At 38.9% G+C, this 22,021-nt stretch overlaps 1 protein-coding gene across 7 annotated transcripts in view; it reads right to left on the bottom strand.

Moving 5' to 3' along the window:
• The window catches only part of LOC122551062 (protein furry homolog), a 350,939-nt gene that overhangs the window by 34,141 nt on the left and 294,777 nt on the right, over positions 1–22,021 (bottom strand). For all 7 annotated transcript variants that reach the window (XM_087988218.1, XM_087988219.1, XM_087988222.1 and 4 more), the window contains 3 exons: positions 12,250–12,450; positions 4,163–4,324; positions 1,614–1,762 (listed from right to left, as the gene is read on the bottom strand). In XM_087988218.1, the coding sequence (XP_087844344.1) occupies positions 1,614–1,762; positions 4,163–4,324; positions 12,250–12,450 (512 nt within the window). The remainder of the gene's footprint in view (positions 1–1,613; positions 1,763–4,162; positions 4,325–12,249; positions 12,451–22,021) is intronic.

The raw sequence follows: 22,021 nt of genomic DNA, 5'->3' as shown, positions 1-22,021 counted from the left end.
CTTTGTGACTGCAGGCCTAATCAATTCTGCTCAAGTCTGGGGCTTGCTAGTCCCTCTTCCACTCTTGGATTGCTTAGCTTGGACTGTGCTATTTCATACTCACTTAGCTTCTGTTCCAGTCTCTGACAAGCTTGGTTTAAAACAGGTAACTGATAATAGAATAAAGAGCAAATCAAAAATTACATTTCCTATTCAATCCTGGAATGTGCAGTATTGCTGGAGATGAGTGAGAATGCCAACATAAAACACTCATTCGTTAATCTTCACCTTCATGTTGATAATTTTGAAATTATATTGAGCAGAAAGGAGGAGTGTAACAGATATCAACAGCTAGTGATGAAAGAACAAAACATGTAGGCACAGCTCTAAAGAAAGTTGTTCACCAGTGCCAAGAAATTATAATGCAACCATTGGAGGTGTCAGATACATTTACATAGTACTCTGTCCTTGCAGAACATTTTGATTTGACCTCAAATAATGAGTAAGAATGAAATTTTGGAAAAGACTCAGTGAAGGGCTGCATTATTAATTTCCTGGTCTTAAATATAGATAGGTTGAAACAACTGGGTTTCTATAAGTTTTCTGATTCTTTTGTTTGGACTCAATTTGAAATAAATTGACTTTAGCTTTGTAAAATAAAGGTTTTACTTTATAATTGATGATTTGAATGCTTACTGTTGAATGGAAGTTGATGGATAATTTAGAGCTTCAACTAATTTCATGTTTTATCTTCTAAAATATATTAGAATCATAGTAGCATACAGCACAAATGCAGATCTTTCATGCTTGTATTAAACAGTTGGGCTTAGTCACATTCTCTGACATTTTGTCTGCAATCTGTCGATTCTTCATCCTTAAGTACCTGTCAAACTCCCTTGTAAAATTATTCATGGAAGGAACTTTCCATCAAATTTTCAGTAAACCATTCCAGATTCCAACAACAACTTGAGCTAAGAAATTCTCAATTTCTCCTCCAATCCTAGATTTTTGCCAATGATTTTAAATCTATATCATTTAGTTAATTCTATACTCATTCAAGGAAACACTTTTTTGAAAGAAGAGATGATTAAACATTACATCATTTTCAGCACTTCAGTTAGGTTGCCTCTTAATTTATTTGTGTTAAAGAGAACAGTCCCAATTTTTCCTTCCTCTCGCAACTGAAGTTAATCATTCCTAGCAACATTCTGGTGAACATATTCTATACCCTAAGTCAGCTTTCCTAAAATGTATTGCACCCAGAACTGTCGACAACACTTCAGGTGAAATTTTACTGATTTTATATTCTATGTCCAATTTATAAATCCAAGGAACACTTTTTTAAACAAAAATCACCTTATCAACTTGCCATGCTGCTTTTAACAATTGGTGAATATGCGCAACTTACACTTTCCTTAAGTGGACGTTATTAGCTCATAGTATAAAATCTTTCTATATTAGTCCTCTCAAAAGTGCATCATTTCATTTTTTACCTGTCATGCATCTATTTTATCACTATAACACATTCTGACATCTACAGGCATTTTCATTATCACTACTACTTTGCTGAACTAACTACATTGACAATAATCTTAAACACAAATGTATTGAGGACAATGTGAAGTTTAACTAACCTTGACAGCCCCAGCTGATCAACATCTCCATCACCCTTTTCTTCTGGCTCTGTAATTTCAAGGCTGAAGCTATCATTGCCCTCAAGAGCTGACGGAAGTTCACTTGTAGATCCAGAAAGTTCATCTTCCTCAGTCATGAATTCAATCTCCTAAAATAAAAGTTGTAAAGTTTAAGAATTAGAAACATGTAATGAAATACTTTTTTGTATACTTTAGAATGTATATCGCTTTTATGTGTGAATTACAGTGATTAACAATGCAAGAACTAAATGTCTCCAGTATTATGGGGATTTGAACTTGGCTTCAAATTCCAGGACATTTTTGTCATCAAAAATTGGCATTTTAATTCTGGGCTATATGCCTATCTTAAGATGTGGACATGCCGATGTTGGACTGGGCTCGACAAGGTCAGAAGTCACACGACACCAGGTTGTGGTCCAATACGTTTATTTGAAATCACAAGCTTTTGGAGCACTGCACTTTCGTTTGGTGAAGTCACTCCATTTACCACACTTCACTTGATGAAGGAACTGTGCTTTGCAAGCTTGTGATTTCAAACAAACCTGCTGGACTATAACCTGGTATCATGTGATTTCTGACCTTGTCTATCTTACAGATCAACTTCTGTCTCTGGCCTGCTCCTCTTTGTGATATTTAAAGTTACTTTGATCAGTTTACTGCCATTTGCTACCATCCTCGTAAATCTTTCTGCACCACCTCTAGTGTTATTTCATTCCTCTTGCAGTGGGACCAGAACTGTATGCAGTACAGATCTGTGCATACACCTGCCAAGTTCCCACTGTTCCTCTACATGTCTCAGAATTCTGTTATTTATGGTATATTTCTTTTGTCCTGTTTCTCTCTCTAAAGGCATTACCTCACACTTCTAAATTGAATTTGATTTTCCAAGTTTTGCAAGACCACTCATATTTTCTGTTGTTTACAGCTTTCTTATTCGCCACTGACTACACCGTAAACTTTTGTATCATTCCCAACCTCACAATCATGCAGCCTACATTCAACTCTATTTCATTAATACTTGCACAGAAAGCTGATGACCTTTTTTGGCTTTCTGTATCCCGACTGGAAGCGGCCTTCCAGCCACAGAAAGACTCATCACCTAACATTGAATCAGTTTTGGATTTAGTTTCCCAATGTCCCATCCCAAGTATGTTTACTTTTCTGATCACCTACTATTTGTCAAAAACTTTGCTAATATGTCGACTACATCAGTTACCCTACCATCACTGACTTTCCTTGTTACCTATTCAAAAAATTCAATCAAGCCACACAATCTTCCCATAACATGTCCATACTAGCCACCTTTGATTAATCTATGCCTTTTTAAAAGATGATGAACACTTTCCAAATAATTGCCCACTACTGAAGTTCGGCTGACCTATTACTCAACCGATCATTTCCAAACAATAACGTTAGCAGTTCTCCAATCTTCCAGCAACTTGCCTCTAAACAGATGTGCTAGAAAATTATGGCCTTTTGATGGCCTTCTCCAAGTCCAGGACATATTTTATGCAATTGTAAATGCTTAAAAATGCTCAATCCCTGAGTAACTGTGTTTTTCCTATTCAATATTTCATTGTATTTTCCCTGATCTCTTTTTACATGCTTCCCACTGCCTATGCTGCTGTTAGCAGTCAGATTTCCCATGGGGTGGATGAACATCATAGGAAAATCTTCAGTTTTATCAACAGCAGTAAGCAGCACAGAGTTCCAGAAATCCAATTTAATATTCAGAAAATTTTGTCAAACAGTAAAAAACTGCTATCATTTCTCATATGAATAAATAAGAAAATAATAGAAATTAAGTAAAATACACATTAAACACAATGTTTAATATGCCAATGTATTGTGCAAATTAAAAAACTTAGAATAAGAACAATGCTTCAACCAATCCTTTTTTATCTTTCAGATATAAATATTCCCTTAAATAATTATTCTTGCTATATATTCTTATGTACTTAGAAAGTATATGTTATCTCTCACCAACCTTTATGTCAGAAACAGTAACCATGTCATCACTGGACTGTTGACTGTATCCACTTGTGCGTGACATTAATCGTTTTTGAACAGTGTAATATTTTGGTTGGATACCAGCAGAATGGCTTTACAGCAAGAGAGTATTCTCCCAGCCACCACAGAATTAATATTGCAAATGCAGTTATTCATAATTTGGATATGAACATATGGTTAACAGGATAAAGGGTAGCCTCAACCCCTTCAAAGGTTTTTTCGTGATCATAGAAGCTATTCAAAATCAAGTTTTGTTGTGAAATAAATTAGTATAAATTAGCAACAGGCAATTTTCAATAATTATATTGTTAAAGTGCAAACTCCTTAATGATCCAATTCTGATGTCAAGAAAATCAACAAAAGGTTGCAACAACATGCATATCCACACACAAGCAAGCCACCAAAGTCAAAGATTACCCATACCACCTACTCCCAAGATTATTATAAACACAGAGAATAAATCTGGAAATACTTAGTTATCATGACCATTCATTAGGGTACCACCAAAGCCCCTTCACCTTTGATCTTCCTGCCACCTGCTGGTTTGTTTCATCAGCCAGAGAAACCTCCAGACTAGGAGTCCTCGTGCTAACTGAAAGTGGATCTGCAGAGGCTGTGTCACCCGAAGTTGATAGTGAATCCACGTGACTTGTGTCTTCATTAGGTACAAAATTCATTATCTGCAGAACACAAATTTAACAAGATTAATGTCATAATTATGATTTAATGACATGACGTGATGCCAGTCAGAATGGAGTTAAATGTCACAAATAATTCAGGTGCACATAATGTTTAATAAACTATTGTAGCATTTTTCACAATATAATTTGAAGCCCTTTGAGTGAGCAAATGGAGAAAATAAAAAAAAAACTTCTTTTTGACATAATCGGTTCTGCTATATTTCTGTTCTCGTGCAACCCTGTGTTATAAGAACAACACGCAATAGCAGCACCATATAAACTAATGGAGCCAAATGATGTTTTAATCAATCCACACTTTAAAAGTTTGGGCTGTAGAAACAGAGTACCCAATTCATCAATCATGTTATAGCAAATTTGTATTAACAAAATGTGTGTTATAGTAGACAACCTGTACTAAAATGTTTGTAAATATTGATGTAAATCTTCTGGGTTTGGTGTTTTTTTTAAATGGTGTTGTCATATTATGATAAAAAAGAACTGCAGATGTTCAAAATCAGAAAACCAAAAACTGCAGGGAAAATGCAGAGTTCTGAAGTAGGGTCTTCTTTATAGAGTGAATTCTGAAAAAGCATCACTGGACCCAAAACATTAACTCTGCCTTCTCTCCACAAATGCTGCCTCACTTGAGGGTTAACAAGGTGAGAGTGAGACTTCTACACAACAGGGATAGAGCTACAGCTAATAGTTGAAGCAAGGTTTGTGCGAAGATTTGTAGCTCGGGTGCTCGTTGTTGTGGTTCTGTTTGCCGAGCTGGAAGTTTTTGTTGCAAACGTTTCGTCTCCTGGCTAGGCGACATCATCAGTGCTTGGGAGCCTCCTGCGAAGCGCTTCTTTGATGTTTCCTCCGGTGTTTATAGTGGTCTGTCCCTGCCGCTTCCGGTTGTCAGTTTCAGCTGTCCGCTGTAGTGGTTGGTATATTGGGTCCAGGTCGATGTGTTTGTTGATGGAGTTTGTGGATGAATGCCATACCTCTAGGAATTCCCTGGCTGTTCTCTGTCTGGCTTGCCCTATGATAGTAGTGTTGTCCCAGTCGAATTCATGTTGCTTGTTGTCTGCCTGTGTGGCTACTAAGGATAGCTGGTCGTGTCGTTTCGTGGCTAGTTGATGTTCATGTATGCGGATTGTTAGCTGTCTTCCTGTTTGTCCTATATAGTGTTTTGTGCAGTCCTTGCATGGTATTTTGTACACTACATTAGTTTTGCTCATGTTGGGTATCGGGTCCTTCGTTCTGGTGAGTTGTTGTCTGAGCGTGGCTGTTGGTTTGTGTGCCGTTATGAGTCCTAGGGGTCGCAGTAGTCTGGCTGTCAGTTCTGAGATGCTCCTGATGTATGGTAGTGTGGCTAGTCCTTTTGGTTGTGGTATGTCCTCGTTCCGTGGTCTTTCTCTTAGGCATCTGTTGATGAAGTTGCGCGGGTATCTGTTTTTGGCGAATACCTTGTATAGGTGTTCCTCTTCTTCTTTTTGCAGTTCTGGTGTACTGCAGTGTGTTGTGGCCCTTTTGAATAGTGTCCTGATGCAGCTTCGTTTGTGTGTGTTGAGGTGGTTACTTTCATAGTTTAGGACTTGGTCTGTGTGTGTGGCTTTCCTGAATACCCTTGTAGTGAATTCTCCATTCGGTGTTCTCTGTACCATCACGTCTAGGAATGGGAGTTGGCTATCCTTTTCTTCTTCTCTCGTGAATCGGATTCCTGTGAGTGTGGTGTTGATGATCCGGTGTGTTTTTTCTATTTCCGTGTTTTTAATGATTACAAACGTGTCATCGACATATCTGACCCAGAGTTTGGGTTGAATTTGTGGTAGGACTGTTTGTTCTAACCTTTGCATAACTACCTCTGCTATGAGTCCCGAGATTGGTGATCCCATGGGTGTTCCATTGATTTGTTCGTATATCTGGTTATTGAATGTGAAGTGTGTTATGAGGCACAAGTCCAGTAGTTTAAGTATGCCGTCTTTGTTGATAGGTTCAGCGTCCTGTTTTCTGTTCTGTATGTCCAGTAGGTTGGCTATTGTTTCTCTGGCTAGAGTTTTGTCAATCGAAGTGAACAGTGCCGTCACGTCGAATGATATCATGGTTTCTTCTTTGTCTATGTGTATATTTCTGATGATGTCCAAGAATTCCTGTGTTTGGATCTGCTGACCAGCTGTTTCAGTTTCTGTTATAGTTCTTTGGCCAGTTTGTATGATGGTGTCCCTGGTAGTGATACTATGGGTCTGAGTGGGATGCCTGGTTTGTGTACTTTAGGTAATCCATAGAATCTGGGGGTGTTGTTGCTTTCCGGTTTCATTCTTTGTAGGTCAGCTCTGGTTATCTGTCTGTTTTTTTGTAGATTCCTTAGTGTGTTATTTATCCTATTGGTGAGTTGTGGTGTGGGGTCAAATTCCTTCATTTGGTAGGTGTTGATATCTGCAAGTAGTTGTTGTGCTTTTTGGATGTAATCAGATTTATCTAGGATGACTGTCATTCTGCCTTTATCTGCTGGTGGTATGATTATGTTCTTATCGTTTCTTAGTGATTTCAGTGCTTCCCTCTCCTTGGTGTTGAGGTTATGTGTTTGTCTTTTCCTTATTATTATAGGTACGACAGTTTGTCTCACTGTTTGTTGTGTCTCTTCTGTCAGTCCATTGTTCCTGAGTGTGCATTCTCGTGCTGCTAGGAAGTCTGCTGTCTTGGCGTCCCTGTGGTTGTAGTTGAGTCCCTTGGCCAGTATTGTTCTTTCCGTGTCACGAGAGAAGAAGAAAAGGATAGCCAACTCCTAGACGTGATGGTACAGAGAACACCAAACGGAGAATTCACTACAAGGGTATACAGGAAAGCCACACACACAGACCAAGTCCTAAACTATGAAAGTAACCACCCCAACACACACAAACGAAGCTGCATCAGGACACTATTCAAAAGGGCCACAACACACTGCAGTACACCAGAACTGCAAAAAGAAGAAGAGGAACACCTATACAAGGTATTCGCCAAAAACGGATACCCGCGCAACTTCATCAACAGATGCCTAAGAGAAAGACCACGGAACGAGGACATACCACAACCAAAAGGACTAGCCACACTACCATACATCAGGAGCATCTCAGAACTGACAGCCAGACTACTGCGACCCCTAGGACTCATAACGGCACACAAACCAACAGCCACGCTCAGGCAACAACTCACCAGAACGAAGGACCTGATACCCAACATGAGCAAAACTAATGTAGTGTACAAAATACCATGCAAGGACTGCACAAAACACTATATAGGACAAACAGGAAGACAGCTAACAATCCGCATACATGAACATCAACTAGCCACGAAACGACACGACCAGCTATCCTTAGTAGCCACACAGGCAGACAACAAGCAACATGAATTCGACTGGGACAACACTACCATTATAAGGCAAGCCAGACAGAGAACAGCCAGGGAATTCCTAGAGGCATGGCATTCATCCACAAACTCCATCAACAAACACATTGACCTGGACCCAATATACCAACCACTACAGCGGACAGCTGAAACTGACAACCGGAAGCGACAGGGACAGACCACTATAAACACCGGAGGAAACATCAAAGAAGCGCTTCGCAGGAGGCTCCCAAGCACTGATGATGTCGCCTAGCCAGGGGAGGAAATGTTTGCAACAAAAACTTCCAGCTCGGCAAACAGAACCACAACAGTTGAAGCAATGCCAGAATGCAGTTGTGTCGGTTGTTGTGCCTGGAAGGCAGTCCAGAAATAAGTAGCATGGATCCTGGACTGAAAGGCAAATCCAAGGTATTTGGGTTGGGAAGAGATCAGGAATTCTAGTAAGGGTATAGTAGTGGAATTTCAGTTTGGGAGGCTGGAATGTGGGATGGCAACTATTAAGGGGCAGTACCACCTTGTGGCAAGGACTGTCCCTAATGGGCACAGGAGACCTCCCAAAAGAGGTAACCATCATACTCAAGTTGGAATAGTGGCAGACTAATCATCTTCACACATTATCTGTACACTTTACTATTGGTAATACCAATTAAGTTACCAACTAAAAGCCATTTACGACGTTCAATAGGCTTAAGGATGGACAGGTTTGCTAAACTGTTCCTGTTGTATGTGCTGCAATATCAAGCATGATCAGCTTGTGGTTGGGGTTTTTTCATGTTACCACATTCTCTCCTTGAATGAGACTAAGGGACCACTTAGTTAAATGTGATGGAGGAAAATCACTAGTGAATCTTAATAAGAGGCTCTTGTGTTAAACATGATGCAATTAAATGCGTGATAACAATCAGCTCCAAGTTACCTTCGTATGTTAGAAACTGTTGCTAAGAATCATGGGAGATCTGTGGCAATAGTTCTCCACCCATAAGACCCTAAGATGTTCTGCTCTTCCCACTAAATTTTTACAAAATGATCAGATTGCATTACATTTTAGACAGACAATCTTCATTATTTACCTTTTAGAAGCATGACTTTATCCAACAGTACCAATGCTCTATAATATTGGGGACAGCTTGGAAGTGGGTGAATGCAGTGAATTAACAATCCTTTTTATTTTATGTGCCCACTCCTTCAAATACAAAAGTGAGGGAGCTACAAAATTCACCCCTTTCTCCATGCTTCCTCCACTCAGTGAGATCACAACTGATTTGTAGATAACTCCATTTACCCATTTTGATGCTGTATTATTGGTTAGCAAACATCCATCAATCCCCTATTTAAAATGATTAACAGAGCTGGAGTCAACTGTCTGTTAGTGGGAGAGGTTTCTAAACTGAATCAATCTTTGCAAAAAGAAGTGTTTCCTAACTCTTTCCTGAAGAGCCTAGCTCTGAATCTCCTTGTCCTAGACTCTCACATTAGCACAGAGGTTTCTTTCGATGTGAGTTTCAAAATATTAATCGCCTCAATCAATTCTCTTTCGAGCCTTCTATGTTACAGGCAATAAAAGCCTGCTATTGTAATTTCTCCTTATAATTTAGTACTTATAGCCTGGTAATATCCTGGCAAGTCTGCACCACAAATCTTCCAAAGGTCAATATATCCTTTCTAAGGTATGCAGTCCAGAACTGTACAATCACCCAGATGCGGTCTAACTAATGCTTTGTACAATTGTAACAACATTTCTTTCCTTTTATATGAGTAAATTAGGTGTAGGAGTAAATTATTTGGCCCGTTAAACCTTTTCAGCCATTCGATAAGCTGACAGCTAAGTTGGGCCGTTATATTGCTGCTGTGTAAGATATTGGTAAGGCCCTTTTTGGAATACTGCATTAAATTCTGGTCACTCCGCTATAGGAAGGATGTTATTAAATGGGAAAGGTTGCAGTAAAGATATACAAGTATGTTACCTAAACTGGGGGTTTGAGTTATAAGGAGAGGCTTGATAGGCTGGGATGTTTTTCCCCTGGAGCATAAGAGGCTGAGGGTGACCTTTGAGAGATTTATAAAATCATAAGAAGTATGGATAAGGTGAATAGCCAAGGTCTTTTTCCCAGGATAGGGAAGTCCAAAACAAGAAGGTATAGGTTTAAGGTTAGAGGGGAAAGATTTAAAAGGGACCTGAGGGACAGCTTTTTACACAGAGGGTGGCACGATTATGAAATGAACTGGCAAAGAAAGTGATAGAAGTGACTACAATTATGACATTTAAAAGACATTTGGACACATACACGGATAGGAAAGCTTTAGAAAGAAATGGGACAAACAAAACCAGCAGGACTAGTTTAGTTTGGGAAACATGGATCAAACTGTCTTTTTCTGTGCTGTATGACTCTATGGTTCATAGGTGAGGTTCTTCCATAATCCGAAAAAGAGACACCTCAGCATGAAACAAAAAACCAAAAAACTGCAGGTGAAGGAAATCAGATGTGAAAACAGAAATTGTTGGTGAAACTCAGCAGGTCTGGTATTATTTATGGAGAGAAAGCAAAGCTAACGTTTTGGGTCTAGTGACCAATCTTCAGTTTTTGTTCTACCTCAACATAACATGAGTAAAAATCTTATGAATATTGCACTGTATGCAACATATAGTTTATACATTATGAACTGCTATTTCCTGACAATGAACTCATCAACTATTTCATTATCAGTAAAGGCAATGTTACAAAATTATTCTGCATGTAATGTTTTGTTTTACACAAATTCTATACCATACCTACTGTATGACAGACCCTTTGTCTGTCCCAGCTGTCTACACATAAAGATAACATTGTTTTAGACTTTTGAATATTTTCTTTGTGTCTGAGAACTACATTTTAATTACCTCCTTAAATGGATTCCTAAATCTATTTGGACTATATACTGTTCTTAAAACTTCACCACCTAAAGAACATTTGGAATTAAAAATTGTTTGGTCCAAATTAGATGATCTCACACATACCAGCACTGAGATCCATATGCTAAAGATTTGCGAACTCACAATGGACAAACATATCTATAATTTTATGCTGTTGGCTGCACTGCTTTCTTCGCCACTAATCTTTGTATTGTTCGCAAAGTTTGACATTTAGCTCTCTTGTTTTTTTTAAGCCATTAATAAATAATGATCAGTAAAGCTCCAGAATGAATCCTTGTGGGAGAGTTACTTCCTTCTAGTTTGTATACATACCTTTTTTGAATGACCTAAAACATCTTCGAACCAAATCAATAATTTTCCTTTAATTACTTGAGTATTAATTTTAGCTGAAAATTTCAGATCTATTTAAATAAAGATAAAATATCAAGATGGCATGACAATATTTATTTTATTAGGCAGTAATAGATGTTGGACCATGCTATAAATGGAGGCAAACAATAATTGAGGCAATTGCTTCACTCGATCAATTTGACATTAGACAGAGGCAAGCAAACAAGGCTCATCTACTTATCCATTTGTTCCACCAGGATTCATCTCTTTAAAATAGCATATGGTAATGTATATCTAAATGACTGACATTATTTCTCCAATCTCCAGTATGTGAAACTCACTCCACGACTCTAACACTTTTCCACATGCACGAAGGAGTTTGGAAGAATAAATATCGCAATTAAAATGGAGTTTGACAACTGGGGTCATGACTGCATCACATTTTATTATATAGCAGATACGATAAAGAATTTGTGTAAAACAAAACATTTTGTGGAGGACAATTTTGTAAAATTGCCTTTACTGATACTGAAATAGGTGATGAATTCAGAAGTCAGAAAATAGCAGATTCATAATGCAAAATGGACATACAGTACAAAATTAGAAAATAAACTGGTTCAGCAGAGCACAGTACTAGATTACTGTAGGTTTATTGCTCATGCTATGTTGAGGTGGAAGAAAAACCGAAGAAGGGTCACTGGACCCAAAATATTAACTCTGCATTTTCTCCATAGATGCTGCCAGACCCACTGAGTTTCACCAAATGATTTTTGTTTTTGCTTCTGATGTCCAGCAACCACAGTTCTGTGGTTTCTTTGTTTTATGTTGAGGTGTTTTTTTTTCAGGATTATGAAAGGCCCTCACTTACGAATGTTTTAAATGGGAATATAAAAATATTCCTTTATACGTAGGAACATTATGAAGTGATCAACGAATATGTAATGTATTAGGATTATGGAGTAAAGTCTCTATCCTGGTTCCTCACAGAATACATTGTCTATTGATGCAATTAAACAAATAATAAGACATTTAATACATAAGCTCAGCTACAAAGAGAAATATTCCAGTTGCCCATTTGCTTACTTCTTTGGCAGGTGTTTGGGTGTGACTTGTGAAGACCTAGAAAGGGTACAGGAGAAAATACCTCCAAAAAGAACTCATATATATTCACTTTCTAAATTTAATTTAAATACATTGTATGTACCTGGGTTCCGGTGCAAGATGTTACTAAATATTAACTTGTATAGGGCATTTTTATTTGTTAGCTATTTTAAAAGTTTGCACAATAGATCATAAAGCATGAACCTACTAGTTGTGATCGTGTCAGAATTTGACTAGCTGTAAGCGCATCCTCTTCAGAGGACTCATCTGAATCTTCATGATTAATTTTACTTAGACTGGGTGTGCTTCCTGAAAGCTGGCTCTCCTCTAGAAGCTGCATATCTCCCTTGTCTAGACTGTCAAGAGAACGCCTCCGTACTCCCCAATTAAAGGTATCCATACTCTCACCCTGAAAGAAAGAAATTGAGACATCATTCACAAAAATTACAAATAGTCAGATCATAATGCAATAATAAACGTTTGTATGTGACAGAAAAGATTTTAAAACATGGGTTTGCAAGACTAGAATATAGAAGTAATAATAATTCAAATACTGGTAAAACTTTATTTTAGCATTTCAAAATATGTACATAGATTATAACTTTTACTAATTTATTTATCTAGCAACTGGTATCCATTATTCAATCAATCAGATTTCCTTTTTTACCAATAATTGCAACAGACAGCTACTGCTGGGACTTAAGGTGGCATACAGGCAAGTAAATGGGTTAGTGAAAGCCAGAAATTGATATTAAGATTAGTATTCTCTAGATATTATTGGGGGAATGTTGACTATCATATGTTGGCTGTCTGTGGTTAGGGTGTCCATTATGCCCGTCTGCTCATATTAGTGTAGAACCTGACAGAGTGTCATTACAATGATGGCAGAAAATTGACAGTGTAATTTGAATGCAAGCCAGAATTGGAGGGAAGATGACAATTGAGTCATTAATTTAAAAAATAACTTTTTACAAGGTTTTCTGAGCAGATTTCAGTGATTCCTTTAAATAGCTAAACTAGCAATCCTTAATGTTCAGTTCAGTCCAATTGTCAGAGGAAAACCAAGATTGTATGAAGGTTCTAAAATGGTTTAGAAACTAGATAACATATAGTAAATACGTTTGGCCTGCTAATTTGTTTCCTGAACCATTTCAATATTGCAGCAAATTGGATGTTGATAGGAATGAATATTAAGTGATGCACTGTAATTTATGGTTAATTACCCACCCTATTCCTAACTGAAATGAGGTAAAATGGTGTGTTGTGACGTTTGTTTTCATAAAGGTGACCAATGTTTGGAATTTCTGCTTTATAAAAAATAAACAACAGTTCCTAAAAGCTTGTGGCCTCACACATAAATGGGCTACGATCTCAACAGTTCTATAATGGATCTCTGCACAAGTGGCCTCCAGTACTGATCTTACTAACATATGTGAAATGAGAAGGATACACCTAATATGTATGAGTCCGGGAGATGCACTTGCTACTCCCAGTCACTTGGCTATCTTGAGGTTGATAAGATTGCTTAGATTCTGTCCATTTTGTGGAGCTTCAGCAGAAACTTGATATATCAGCTGCCGATCATCATTTATTACTTAGTTTGGAATGCCAAACAACAGAAATATTTATGCATGCATTTACAATATAATTACACATACCAATTAGAAGCCATCTTAACACATTCCATTGAAAAGCAAAAGAATAAAGATAATATTTTCCCATTTCTTATTTTGTTCAGATCTTGTTGCTGAAATTGGTGGTGGTGAGGGGGTGGTTGTTGTGTGGGAGGCAGGGGAGAAGGGAGAGATCATTTCAGTTAACGAGGGAGGTAAGTGAATGAACTCGATTCTCCCAGCAAGTGAAGGAACATGCTTGTGTTACTCCACTGAAAACAAACTAAAATAGCTTTATGATAAGAGGATAACCATGGTCTGAAAGGATATGAGAAACGTCAGAACACTTGGACTAGATTTTTACATTAGGATGAGAAAACAGAATTTGAAACTGTTTCTGAGTGACCAAGCAGTCCTGATGGGACCAATGAAAAAAAAAAGTCTTGAGTATCATGCCAGAGATCCTGAACTAGAAATGAGCTTCACAGTCAATTAGCAACTGCAGAGGTGGGTAACACAAGTGCAGATTCAATTTAAACTCACCATGGCATCTAATATACTGTGTTTTCCATTTAAGTGATTAAAGAAGAATTGAAGAATCACAGTGAACTTTGGGCTCCATGTTTCACCCAAACAGACCAAAGAAGCTGGGTAGAGATCACTGCCACTGTTACTAACAGAAACATCTGAAGAAGAACCTGGATCTAGTGCTGTTAAATATTCAATAATCCCAAATGCTCTGGCAAAGCGAGTGCTAGTGTAACTCAATAACACACAAAGGTTTCTATACATTCACTATTAGGTAGGTACATAAGCTGAGGAGCCTCTGGGGCATGCTACTCCTGAACATGGGAGTGATGAATGTCCAGGAGACTTCCTGTCCTCTTAGAATAGCCATACTCCTGTCAGAAGATCTGTCATCAAAAGCAGATACCACAGACCATAGCAGTTCCTTATCATGTTGTCCTTTGAAATATACAAATAATGCCTGGAAGAGGACATAAACTAGCAGGGAGATACCATCAATCATCATGGCAATAGAAGACTGAGCAATAGAAATAGCCAGGATGCACAGACCAGGAGGAAGATGGCCAGTGAAAAATCTGAGTGCACACATTAAGGAGGCGCCTTACACTCCTCCCATCTGATTGAATACTAAACATGGAGTTACCTTGGTAAGGCTTAGTATAACAGAGGCTTCTGGTCCAAATGACTTTCTTTCCCTCCATCCATGAAGCTAGGTGGCCAATAAAGAACAAAAGCATCATCATCAAACCTTACAACAGACCATCCACAGTACAGATACTCTCACCTTGGTAGGGTCTCATGTCTTGAGATAGGGTGCCAATGGTGAGGAGCATGTCATCGAGGAGATGTGCCAAAGTGCACAGAGTGAAAGAGTTCAGTAAGCTCATGTGTGCCGAAGGAGAATGGCTAATACCAATGAGAGAGCATAAGCTACTCCACTGAAAAAGTAATGAACCCCATGAACAGCCACAGGAGCAGTGCCTGCAGTGCATGCAGGCACCAACACTGATGAAGTGCTTTTGCCAGAAATGTCGATTTTCCTGCTCCTCGGATGCTGCCTGACCTGCTGTGCTTTTCCAGCACCATTCTAATCTTGACTCTGGTTTCCAGCATCTCCAATCCTTGTTTTTACCACCTAACACTGATGTCCACAGGTCACACTAAGTTCTCTGGACAGATCAGTGGTGCTGGTGACACAGAGATATCTGGAGGGAATGTCAGTTGCACACCTATGGATGGTCCCATTCATACATCTGGACATCCAAAGGACTGACAATATCACCGAGGAAAAGGGGGGTGCCACTCTTCATGAAGGTCTTTCATCAACTTTGGCTTCTTGGCTCCTTTGACAATGAGAGAATCAGTGGGAACAAGTGATGAAGGCTGACTGAGCAATCATACAACTGTCAGCAGCACTTAGAGATATCCCAACAGCACTTCCAGAACGCTGGATGCTTCTTCACTGCAACTTGAGACAAGTTTGAAGGCTCTATCCACTTAATCTGAAGCTATATGGGAGCACTCTGTAAAAGTGACCGTGCACAGATCACTGGGATGTCTTCTTGCTGTGTACTGTCTTACTTCCTGAGCAAATGTAAAAAATGACATTTGAAGCCAGATGTGAAGGGGTCTTTGACTGGACACGCACTAAGAAACTATTTCCCATAGAGGGAGAGTCTGGAACAGATGGCATAACCTCAGAGCAAGGGATTGTCCAAAGATGACAGAAGTTAAGAGGAATTTCTTCCCTCAGAGGCTGTGAATCCATAGATTTTATCACTGAAGGCTGTCAAGTGAAATATATTCCAGGCTTAGATAGGTAGATTTTTAATCAGTAAGGCAATCAAAATGTATGGAGAAAAGACAAGAATGTGGAATTGAGGATTATCAGGTCAATCATGATCACTGAATTTGAAGCAGTTTGAATGGGCCAAATAGCCTACTTCTATTCCCAGGTCTTCTGGATTAGTCAACATTCAGTTGCATTAATTTCTCCAATTCTACTTTTTACTCAAAGTAATTTCCTTCAGTTCCATACTTTTACTAGATGCTTGAACCTTAATTATTTCAGAGAAACTTCTTGTGAGTTCCTCTGTGACAGGATGCATAAAATTTATCTCTGTCATTTCTTTATTTCTAATTATAAAGTCTTTTTCTTCCTGTAACGGACTTAATCATTTCCCTTTTTACATACCTAAAGAAGCTTTTACAATTTGTTTTTCTGTTCATTGCTATTTTTATTTGCATTTAGTTCCCTCTTTATTGATCCATTTCTCAATTCTGCTTTGCTGAGATCCAAAATGATCTCAATCCTTAGGTTTACATCTTCTGTTCGGTAAAAAGCCTCTTTCTTTATCCTTATCTTTAAGTATCCCTGTTAGCCATAGTTCCTTATTTTGCCTTTTTGTGTACCTTTGCCTCATAGAAATGCATGCTTTTTGAAAGTCAAATAATCAATGAGGGTCTGCACCAGTTATCCTGGGCACTGCCATGGCTCTGACATGCCAGAGAACTCTCAGGTTTGTGCCTCGTTCCAAGGTGCTTCAGCCATACAAAGGCGGCTGCTGGGAGGCAAAGGAACCAATGTTGACATTTGGATGTGTGCTCTGGTAGAGATTTGTATTACAGCTCACAAAGTGTTTTGCATCACTTGTGGTATGCAATACCCTTCACAATTTGAGCAAGCAAAGTTTGGCTGTCTTGGACGCAGCTGAAAAGGGGGAGCAGCAATAATCTTGTGAGAATCAGGTCATTGATCAGGAGGATATAAGAGAACATGACAGAGGAATGCATCATCAAACCCGAGGAGTCAGGGATAAACTGACTAAATTCCACTTCCTGGATTCCATGGCCTTGGTGAGATGTATGCGCAGTGGCAGAGTTAGAATAAGTATGGACTTGAGAGTGTGAGGTAGCAGAGAGAAGATTGTGATACTTGTTTTACAGAGCACAGATCAGACCTCCTTCCTACACTGTTGCAATGTACCACTTCACGCAGGAAACAGCACTGAGCCAGTTGCCATCTGAGTCCAAATTGGCAGTATCTGGAGATATGGCAACCACAGGCAGTTGGCTGAATTAAAGACTGCCAATTCCTACAGATTCTGTCCACAAAGCGCGGAGTAAATTTTCTTTTTCTTGACTAAATCCCCAAGACCTGATCAGGTGTATCCTAGAACTCTGTGGGAAGCTAGGGAAGTGATTGCTGGGCCTCTTACTAAGATATTGTATCATCAATAGTCACAGGTGAGGTGCCGGAAGACTGGAGGTTGGCTAACGTGATGCCACTGTTTAAGAAAGGTGGTAAGAACAAGCCAGGGAAGTATAGACCAGTGAGCCCAACGTTGGCGAAGGGCAAGTTATTGGAGGGAATCCTGAGGGATAGGATGTACTTGTATTTGGAAAGGCAAGGGCTGATGAGGAACAGCAACATGGCTTTGTGCTTGGAAAATCATGTCACAAAAACTTGATTGAGTTTTTTGAAGAAGTAGCAGAGGTTTGATAAGGGCAGAATGGTGGACATTATCTATATGGACTTCAGTAAGGCATTCAACAAGGTTCCTCATGTGAGACTGGTTAGCAAGGTAGATCTCATGGAATACAGGGAGAACTAGCCATTTGGATACAGAACTGACTCAAAGGCAGAAGACAGAGGGTGGTGGTGGAGGGGTGCTTTTCAGACTGGAGGCCTGTGACCAGTGGAGTGCCACAAGGATCGGAGCTGGGTCCACTACTTTTCATCATTTATATAAATGATCTGGAAGTGAGCATAAGAGATATAGTTAGTAGGTTTGCAGGTGACACTAAAATTGGAGGTGAAGTGGTCAGTGAAGAAGGTCACCTCAGATTACAACAGGATCTTGATCAGATGGGCCAATCGGCTGAGAAGTGGCAGATGGAGTTTAATTTAGATAAATGTGACGTGCTGTATTTTGGGAAAGCAAATCTTAGCAGGGACTTATACACTTAATGGTAATGTCCTGGGAGTGTTGCTGAACAAAGAGACCTTGGAGTGCAGGTTCAGAGCTCCTTGAAAGTGGAGTCACAGGTAAATAGGATAGTGAAGGCAGCGTTTGGAATGCTTTCCTTTATTGGTCAAAGTATTGAGTACAGGAGTTGGGAGGCCATGTTGCGGCTGTACAGGACATTGGTTAGTCCACTGTTGGAATATTGCGTGCAATTCTGGCCTGTTCCTATCGGAAGGATGTTGTGAAACTTGAAAGAGTTCAGAAAAGATTTACAAGGATGTTGCCAGGGTTGGAGGATTTGAGCTATAGGGGGAGGTTGAATAGGCTAAGGCTGTTTTTCCTGGAGTGGAGTGACGGGGAGGCTGAGGGGTGACCTTGTAGAGATTTATAAAATCATGAGGGGCATGGATAGGATAAATGGACAAAGTCTTTTCCCTGAGGTGGGGGAGTCTAGAACTAGAGGGCATAGGTTTAAGGTGAGAGGGCAAAGAAATTAAAAAGAGACCTAAGGGGCAACTTTTTCATGCAGAGCGTGGTGCTTGTGTGGAATGGGCTGCCAGAGGAAGTGGTGGAGGCTGGTACAATTGCAACATTTAAAAGGCATTTGGATGGGTATATGAATAGGAAGGGTTTGGAGGGATATGGGCCAGGTGCTGTCAGGTGGGACTAGATTGGGTTGGGATATCTGGTCGGCATGGACGGGTTGGACCGAAGAGTCTGTTTCCGTGCTGTACATCTCTATAACTCTATGTCTTAAATATTAGGGGTCAAGTACCACAGTCTAAGGTGTCCTGGCTTGTACCGTCTTAAGTGATGTTTAGCTGCACTTTAAATATGGCACAAGAGATGTGAAATCTGGGAGATCTTGCCATATGTACAGACTACCAGCTTTCCAGCCATGTGATTCCCAAGAAAGGTGCTCGAGAACAAGTTGCACAACCAATGAGGTAAGAATTGGACGATTTCGTGAGAAAAATCACTGAGCCATGGTAGGTTGAGCATTTCAAATCTTACTTTGCAAAATGCCAATTGAGAATGTGAATATTCTACCCATTATCAGGCTCAGACAAAACAACTAATATTTAAGGATGTTTCAGAAGAGGTAATTGTGCTGATACCAAATGGAGCTAAGCATGAATTACTGTTTTTCAAAGAGGAGTGGAAAAGTTCAGAAGGAATGTTCTCAAATACTTTTAAGAATTTTCATGTAAAGGAATAATTATCCTTTACATTCATTTTGTCTTAAATCTTTTAATGGTGTGCTTTAAAACACTTAACTATTCCAATAGAGTTGCAAGAATCATAACAGCAAATTAGTATTTCTCCAGAAACATAGCTGAATTAGTTATACATATGCTAACAAAGAATTCGACCTTTTGACAAACAGACTATAATGTTACTAAAAGCATAACTGACCTTAAGTTAATAGAACTTTTGGTGATCTTGTACAGTTAGAGTGTGATGCCATCAGGGCTCGATCCCTGACCCAAGTATGAGAGCTCATATAAGCTTGCCTCCTTTCCTTGACCCATCCTTAAAGTAATGCCTCTCAAATGACGAGATAATCAATTGTCTCTCTCTAATGGAGATAAATACCTATGGTCTTTCAATAACTGGGGCTAATCACCTTACTTTAGTACCATGGCAATGGCATTGCCTATCATCTATAGGAAGAGCATGTTACTGTCAAGTACTACACAAGCTAGCAGTGGAATGCCAAAGTTATTGCAAATATTAAAATTTTGGAAATTAAGGCTGCCTTTAACAATTATTCATGCTTCGAAACAAAATCATTATTACCAAAATATATGATCCTGGTAGCCAGGACCATATTGTACAAACAATTAAGTCTACGTTCATGCATGTAAAGAATTTTTCCAATGTAATAAAATTCATGAGGTCAATTAATATACATAATGCAACAAGCTCACAAGCTACAATGCAGTACAAATGTACTACGTGCAGACTGCAACACATCACATAAGCTGCATAATGAGTATCTTACCTGAAGTTCCTAGTTAGCAATATAGAGTTAAAAAAGATACATTAAATATTCAGTTTCTAAGAAATAAATATATATTCATTTTCAATTAAACCAAAAACTTGTGTTTTCACTTTCAATAGAACAGCTGACAAGTCCCCATCCGACATTAATGCCTCACATGACATGAATTTAATTTTTTTCGGTTTCAAAATTATGTTAAATTGCTACAGTTTGTTATTAGATATTGCTTTAACTAATTGTTCCTTCAAAAATTGATTAAACTTCTTTGAAGATTTTGCATGTCAATGGAAGCTGATGGTCAAGACAAAGGGTTAGATTTTTGCCATGCTGGAGAGATTCTGTGTCATAGCAAAAATGGCAGTAACAGTTCAAAATCTCAAATCACATCCCTGAAAATGTTGGGACTGGAGTCAGACTAGATTTTGCACTTATAGTTCACAGAGGCAGCTGACCACTTCAATCATCAGCTACCTTCACTCAAGTAGAATTATGGTGTCTCTGCAGCTTGAAACGCATATTGTGCACATTTGTATGATTATTTAAAAAGATAACAATGACCAATAGATATCTTGTAATCCTTCTTTTAACCATTATGATCCTTTGCTGCCAAAAATGTCTCTATTGCTTCACAGACAATATATTTGCATACTTGAAACTTCACATGTTAAACAGGGCGAGTGCATAGATTCATTGTGGTATCTATCATGATAGAGAAAATGAGTTTTCTGAAGCAAGACAATTTGAAAATTTGTTGGTGCATTCATTATATTCCTCTTAGAGATATTAACAACATTATTTCTAGCAATGGATAAACAAGATATGCAGCCAAAGTTAATAACAATGGAAGATCTATTAACTATTCTAGCTTCAAAATAGTCATGTGTTTTCAGCTTTTATTTAATTTCTAGCAGAAGAATATATTACCCTTATAAGACTATGAGATGCAGGAGCAGAATTAAGCCATTTGGCCTACCAAGTCTGCTCTGCCATTCGATAATGGCTGATCGGTTTCTCAACCCCATTCTCCTAACTTCCTTCCATAACCTTTGATATCTTTACTAGTCAAGAACCTACCTCTGTCTTAAATATACTCAATGATTTGACCTCCACAGCCCTCTGTGGCAAAGAGTTCTACCGCTTTACCACATTCTGGCTGAAGAGATTTCTACTTATCTCAGTTCTAAAAGGTAGTCCCTTCACTTGGAGGGTGTGCCCTTGGGCCCTTGACTCTCCTACTAGTGGAAACATCTTCTCCAGATGTACTCTATCCAGGCCTCTCAGTATTCTATACGTTTTAATCTGATCCAGCACCATCCTTCTAAACTCCATCAAGTACAGACGCAGAGTCCTCAACTGCTCCTCATATGACAAGCCCTTCATCTCCAAAATCATTGTTGTCAACCTCTTCTGGACCCCTTCCAAGGGCAGCGCATCTTCCTCAGATATGGAGGCCAAAATTGCTCAGAATATTCAAAATGTGGTCTAACCAGAGTCTTATACAGCCTCAGCAGTACAACCCTGTTCTTGTATTCTAGCTCTCTCAAAATTAATGCTAACATTACATTTGCCTTGCCAATTGCCAACTTAAACTGCACGTTAACCTGAAGAGAATTCTGAACTAAGACTCCCACATTCTTATGTGTTTCAGATTTCCAAAGTCTTTCCCCACTTAGAAAATGTTATCCCCACTTAGTTATACCTCTATTCTTCATACCAAAGTGCATGACTTCACACTTCCCAACATTATATTCCATCTGCCACATCTTTGCCCTCTCTCCTAGCTTGTGCAGTCTCTCCTCTTCCTCAACAGTATACCTGTCCTTCCACCTTTTTGTCATCAGCAAACTTAACAACAAATACGTTACT

The sequence above is a fragment of the Chiloscyllium plagiosum genome, unplaced genomic scaffold (genome assembly GCF_037043375.1).
Source record: "Chiloscyllium plagiosum isolate Xiang-an unplaced genomic scaffold, Cpla_swu_hap1 HiC_scaffold_6, whole genome shotgun sequence".
Classification (NCBI taxonomy): Eukaryota; Metazoa; Chordata; class Chondrichthyes; order Orectolobiformes; family Hemiscylliidae; genus Chiloscyllium; species Chiloscyllium plagiosum.
Note: the sequence above shows the minus strand (reverse complement) of the source record. Positions and strands in the feature narration are given on the sequence as shown.